Below are 6,769 nucleotides of genomic sequence, written 5' to 3'. Positions count from 1 at the left end.
ACCCCCACATGCTTGCAAAGTTTGGTCCCATCGGACCATGTTTGGCATAGCAATTAGTGCCCCTTGGGTGGATTTTTCAAGTGTCTTGGTGCTTGAGAAGTCCCCCCCACATGCTTGCAAAGTTTGGTCATCACCATAATCGGAGCATGTTTGGGTATGATGGCATGGGGCAGAGCGGGATTTTCCATGGTCTCTTAAGCACCAAGAGACTTGAAAAATCTGCACTGGGCAACGCTAGTTGCCTACCCAAACATGCTCCAATGGTGACCAAACTTTGCAACAAGCATGTGGGGGTGAGTCCCCTCCCCCACATGCTCGAAAAGTTTGGTCACCATCAGAGCATGTTTGGGTACGATGGTATGGAGAAGAGTGGGATTTTCCATGCCCTCTCAAGCACCAAGAGACTCGAAAAATCCACACTGGGCACTAATTGCTATCCTAAACATGTTTCGATAGGACCAAACTTTGCAATCATGTGGGGGTGGGTCCCCCCCACATGCTCGCAAAGTTTGGTCACCATCCGAGCATGTTTGGGTACGATGGTATAGGGAAGAGCGAGATTTCCATGGCCTCTCAAACACCAAGAGACTTCAAAAATCCACACTGGGTGCTAATTGCTAACCCAATTATGCTCCGATGGGGACTAAACTTTGGAAGCTTGTGGGGGTGGGTCCGCCTCATATGCTTGCAGAGAGTGGTCGCCAAATCGGAGCATGTTTGGGTACAATGGTATGGGGAAGAGCGGGATTTTCCATGGCCTCTCAAGCACCAAGAGACTTGAAAAATCTGCACTGGGCGCTAACTGCTAACCCGAACATGCTGCGATGGGGACCAAACTTTTCAAGCATGTGGGGGTGGGTCCCCTCAACATGCTCGTAAAGTTCAGTCACCATCGGAGCTTGTTGGGGTAGGATGGCATGGGGAAGAGTGGGATTCTCCATGGCCTCTCAAAAACCAAGAGACTTGAAAAATCCAAACTGGGAGCTAATTCCTAACCCAAACTTTGTGAGCATATGGGGGTGGCTCTCCCCACATGGTCGCAAAGTTTCGTCACCATCGGAGCATGTTTGGATACGATGGTATGAGGAAGAGCGGGATTTCTCAAGCACCAAGACGCTTACAAAGTTTGGTCACCATCAGAGCATGTTTAGGTTAGCAATTAGCGAGACCAATGCGGGTTTTTCAAGTCTCTTGGTGCTTGAGAGGCCATGGAAAATCCCGCTCTTCCTCATGCCATTATACCCAAACATGCTCCGATGGTGACCAGACTTTGTGAGCATGTGTGGGGGGGACCCACCCCCATATGCTTGGAAAGTTTGGTCCCCAAATCAGAGCAAGCTTGGGTTGGCAATTAGCGTCTAGTGTGGATTTTTTAAGTCTCTTGGTGCTTGAGAGACCATGGAAAATCCTGCTCTTCCCAATGCCATCGTACTTAAACATGCTTTGATGTTGACCAAACTTTGCGAGCATGTGGGGGGGACCCAATTTCACATGCTTGCAAAGTTTCGTCCCCATCGGAGCATGTTTGGGTTAGCAATTACCGCCCTATGTGGATTTTTCAAGTCTCTTGGTGCTTGAGGCCATGGAAAATCCTACTCTTCTCTATACCATCGTACCCAAACATGCTCTGGTGGTGGTGAGAAAACTTTGCGAGCATATGGGGGGGGACTCACCCCCACATTCTTACAAAGTTTTCTCACCGTGGAAGCATGTTTGGGTTAGTATCTAGTGTCCAATGCGGATTTTTCAAGTCTGTTGTTGGTGTTTGAGAGGCCATAGAAAATCCTACTCTTTTCCATACCATCGTACACAAACATGCTCTGATGGTGACCAAGCCTTGCAAGCATGTGGGCGAGACCTACCCCCACATGCTTGCAAAGTTTAGGCACCATCAGAGCATGTTTGGGTTAGCAATTAGCGCCGCCTAGTGTAAATTTTTCAAGCCTCTTGGTGCTTGAGAGGCCATGGAAAATCCTGCTCTTCCCCATGCCATCATATTTAAACATGCTCCAATGATGACGAACCTTTGCGAGCATGTGGGAGGGACCCACCTCCACATGCTTGCAAAGTTTGGTCCCCATCGGAGCATGTTTTAGTTAGTTAGTGCCCAATGTGAATCTTTCAAGTCTTTTAGTGCTTAAGAGGCCATGGAAAATCGCCCTCTTTCCCATACCATCGTACCCGAATATGCTCCGATGGTGACCAAACTTTGCTGCCATGTGGAGGGAACCCATCCTCACATTCTTGCAAGGTTTGGTCACCATATCAGAGCATGTTTGGGTTAGCAATTAGTGTCCAGTGCGTATTTTTCAAGTGTCTTGGTGCTTCAGAGACCATGGAAAATCTCGTTCTTCCCCATGCCATCGTACATAAACATGCTCCAACAGTAACCAAACTTCACGAGCATGTGGGGGGACCCACCCCCACATGCTTACAAAGTTTTCCCAACATCGGAGTATGTTTGGGGTAGCAATTAGCCTCCAATGCGAATTTTTCAAGTCTCTTGGTGCTTGAGAGGCTTTGGAAAATCCCGCTCTTCTCCATACCATCTTACCCAAACATGCTCTGATGGTGACCACACTTTGCAAGCATGTGGGGGGGACCCACCCCCACATGCCGTCACAGCAGCTAAGAGTCCTCCCCAGAGTCCTTCTCTTGCTTTGTTGCTTGCACTTCCTACCACACCTTCCTTGTGTACAACATTGTGCTTCCCTCCTTGAAGCACTCATCAATCATCATGCTTTCTACCAAAGTGAAAGCAATGCTCAATCTTCTTGATGTTCTCCTTTGTTGTCTTGTACAAGGGTTCCATATGATGCAACTCCTCCATGCTGCAATTTCTTACCTCCACATATCTCTATCTTGAGGTTCAACCATAGCCATTAAAATAGCTACGATGAGCCCTCAAATGAGCTCCATATGTAGCATGCTCTTCTATTTGCATGCTGAACCTTCAAGGGTGCTTCTTACATGGTCTCTCAAATGAAACCACAGGTGCATAACCAAAAAAATGAATGCTCCAATAGCATCCACAACTAGCTCATATTTCATGGGCTTCATTCCTTGCCCCACACTACTTGTCCCTTACTTGGACAAGCTTGCACCTTCTCATGCTCTTTGCCTAAGTGCAAGAGCCATGGAATCCACTCATCTCATCATATAGCAACCCTTATAAAAAATGAGCATTCTCCTATGCTCAAACACCAAATTAGAGGCAAAAACACCAAAATACCTTCACAAATCTCCTTGACAGCTTTCATCCTGACAGAAATCTCCAACTCCATTTGCATCTTCCCTTGATGCAAATCTTCTCTTTGTTGAAAAACTCCATTTGCAACTCTCTTGGGCAGCTTCTTTGATGTTTGATGAAGACTCCATAGTCTTCATAATGCTGAAATCTCCATTTTCAGCTTCTTTGATGATGAGCAAGCCCTTCATGTTACGAAACTCCCATTTGCAACTCCCTTGGGCAGCTTCTATGCAACCTCCTTGTTGTTGTAAATCTCCTCTCAAACTTGAGAATGGCAGCTCTAAATCTCTCTCAAATCCTCACAAATGCAAATCCAAATGATAATATGAGTGTGCATAAATTTTTTTCATAATAACTGAAAATAATGCTTAATCAAAGAAACACACAAACAAGCTAATATACATAATAATCACCATGACCAAGAGACCACCCAAGCTCTGATACCATGTTAACAATCCAAAAATGGGATTGATCATGGTGAAGGACATAGATTAAGCAACATAATTAAGGTGGATTAAACCACACTAAAAACTCCATAAGAGAGAGAGAGAGGGAGATTGCACACTCAACACTCAATTCTATTCTATTGCATATCACAAATGAACCATACAATGATATAGGCCCTCTAGCCTTATCCCACTTTACACATCATCATCCATGTGGCACTCCCTTTTCCACTCTTTTGGTCACAACACTCACACACCATTCAATATTACATGTGGTATTCCTATCTCACCACAATATCTTGCACCTCTAGGGTGCTTTCCCACATACACACAACACCACGATTATATCTCTCAACATGTCCAACCATGGAATGTTGTTTATGCTCCACAACACAAAACATATCCCATTGATCTTGAAACATAGTACGCCACATGCAATAATTCTTGGACGGTGAGCACGCACCTTTTACATTCCAAACAATAATCTTTATAATCCATCAAAATAGAAAGCCAATCAATGAGAGGTACCACCATATTACATAAGATCTTCAAAGCCTTCTCTCTCCATCTGTTCCCATACAAAACATCCACCCCGTTCCTTCTCACCTAAAGTACATGCATCATTAGGTGATGTATTATTGAGAGAACGTGGTGCTTATGCTAGATTAAGATAAGTGGAGGAGAGAAACCCATAAAATACAAGAACACATCTTGTTTATTAAGTTGCTTATGAATACAACTTGGCCTTAGCTAACACACAAAAGCCTTCTAGCTCCACCTTTAAATAGGTGAGCTAGTGGACCGTAAGTCCATTCACACACACACCCTTCTCCTACCCTTTTACATGACCTTAGTCTTTTAATACTCTCCCTCAATACCAACTATGAAAGAATTGGAATAGGTGGTATTGGACATAGGTTACCTTTATAACATTAGGCGTACAAGGTTTAGGAATACAGGTGTTGTTACATTGAGATTTAAAACAAGTGCTCAGAGGAGATAGAGGTTGATACAAAGTTAGCCTCTGACTCTTTGTTAGGACATTTGGTCACCATCTATGTATGTTTGGGTTAGCAATTAGTGCCCAGTGTGAATTTTTCAAGTCTCTTTGTATCTCCATATCTAAAGTAGAGGAGACCTTTCCCACATTTTTTTAACATCTCTTAAAGATGATGTGTCCATGAAGATGAGGACACATTGTAACCATATGATATTTCATCTCTATATCCAATGTAGAGAGGACATTTCTTACATTTTATATCTCCTAGAGATAGTGTGTCCATAAAGATGTTTGAACACACAATATACAGACACTATAAAAATTCCTTTAAAAGATAGATTAAGAAAATGTGGTGAAAAGATTAGCGTTACCTCTTCTCATTTTTGTATGAATTCTCAAATTCTAGGGACTAAGATTCTTTTCTTTTTAGGTAGGTTGTGAGGCTTATGTTAGTGAACTTAATGTATTTGACTATCTCTTTGTCTTATTCAATGACACAATCCTTTTTTCTTTGCTTATTTCTTGAAAGATAGGAAGGTATACAAGGAATCGAGGATGACACGGGTAGGACAACACGAGGAGGAGGAGGTGATGGAGAAGAGGGAGACCTTCTAATCGCCCTCATTAGTAATTGATATAAAGAGAAAAGGATCCAAAACTAGAATGACAATTCAATCAAACAAAATTACAAGATTTGTGTGCAATTGGGATAACACCAAAGAGGAATAGCTTCATATAGCAAGATGCAATGATGCGTACATAACATCCGAGTTAGGATAAAAAGTAAGATGCTTCCATGAATATATAAGTGTAGGTGGGGTGTCGATTATTCTTCCTATATAAAATTAAAGTTATAGAAAAAAGAGCGAATGTTTTAAAAAAATACCCTAAAACATCCAAAATGGCAAATATTTTTTAAAACCCTTGAAAAAGCTAAAGTTTGGGCGAATATTTGACGTTAAATATATATTTTCAAAAAACCCTAACCTCAAACGCACACCCATATTATTCTAGTGCAGAGTTCGAACGGGATGAAGATGCACCACTACAGAGATGCACCACTACAGGGCCGAAGCTTTAGCAACTATCGACATCCCGATCTCTCTCTCTCTCGCGCGCAAGGGAGACACTTTCACGGCCTCCACCCACAGCGCATGCGAAGAGGGGAAAAAAAGCTCTATATTCCAAAACGCAGCAAAATATTGATACTACTGCTACTGCTACTGCTGCCGCTTATATTGACTCACTGCTGCTGCTGCGCCGCTAACGCCGCCAGGGGCCACCGAGCGGAAGGGGATAGTCGTCGCTGTCGTCCACGGGAGGGGGCGCGCCAACGGGAGGTGTAGGAGGTGCGGGATAGCCGTCGCCTCCCGCGCCTGGGGGATCCGGAGGTGTCATTCCGCGACCCATGCTCGGCTCTGCACAACAATGCAAACACAGTGATCGAAGAACAATACAAGAACACTACCCGTGCACCACACATACAAGAAAAGAAGTTATTCAGAAAAATCGAAGAACCTGGAAGACCCATCATCAGCACTAGTACGACTAGCGCTGCGGCAGCGACTACGCTGGTGAATGCGCGAGGAGGAGGAGGAGGAGGAGGAGGAGGAGGAGGAGGAGCCATGCTGGTAAGTGTCTTGGTGATATAAACACAGCGCCTCCCATTCATTTTATAAGGGTATCATGACGACTCTACCAATATTTTAATTCGTGCCCGCAACTATAAGTTTTACATACGAAAATCGACTCCCTTGAGAACCATATAGGTTTTACATACGAAAATCGACTCCCTTGAGAACCATATATCCCTTGAGAACCATATAGGTTTTACATAAACTCCCTCTCCCTTGAGAACTGCACCCAAAGGAACAAGCGCCAAAAACGAGGAAATCACGGCAGTCCCATCAATGCCGTCTAATTCGAGCCGGATCTTTATCATCAAGAGCCCCATGTGGAATATCACGTCCCACTTCTCACCCATGATGAAGAAGAGGGGCAGTGCCAGGTGGCGAGATTCATTTTCCCGCATGTGAGTCACGTGATGGACAGCTACATGACAACAATCTCTTC

General features: G+C 44.1%; 1 protein-coding gene across 1 annotated transcript; it reads right to left on the bottom strand.

Moving 5' to 3' along the window:
- Positions 1 to 5,598: 5,598 nt before the first annotated feature.
- Positions 5,599 to 6,349, bottom strand: LOC147604947 (proline-rich family protein). Its single transcript, XM_086794310.1, has 2 exons — positions 6,215 to 6,349; positions 5,599 to 6,114 (listed from the first exon to the last, which is right to left on the bottom strand). Exons 1-2 carry the CDS (start codon positions 6,321 to 6,323, stop codon positions 5,960 to 5,962), a joined length of 264 nt encoding a protein of 87 aa, XP_086650436.1. The 5' UTR covers positions 6,324 to 6,349; the 3' UTR covers positions 5,599 to 5,959.
- Positions 6,350 to 6,769: the final 420 nt, after the last annotated feature.

The sequence above is a fragment of the Cibotium barometz genome, chromosome 60 (assembly GCF_041138505.1).
Source record: "Cibotium barometz isolate CiBa-2024 chromosome 60, ASM4113850v1, whole genome shotgun sequence".
Lineage (NCBI taxonomy): Eukaryota > Viridiplantae > Streptophyta > Polypodiopsida > Cyatheales > Cibotiaceae > Cibotium > Cibotium barometz.
This window is presented reverse-complemented; position numbering and strand designations above follow the sequence as displayed.

Excerpts from the sequence above, each read along its gene's own strand:
- LOC147604947 (XM_086794310.1), bottom strand. The coding sequence starts at position 6,323 with ATGGCTCCTCCTCCTCCTCCTCCTCCTCCTCCTCCTCCTCCTCGCGCA. Across the intron at positions 6,115-6,214 it reads GCTGATGATGGGTCTTCCAG|AGCCGAGCATGGGTCGCGGA; the intron begins GTTCTTCGATTT and ends ATTGTTGTGCAG.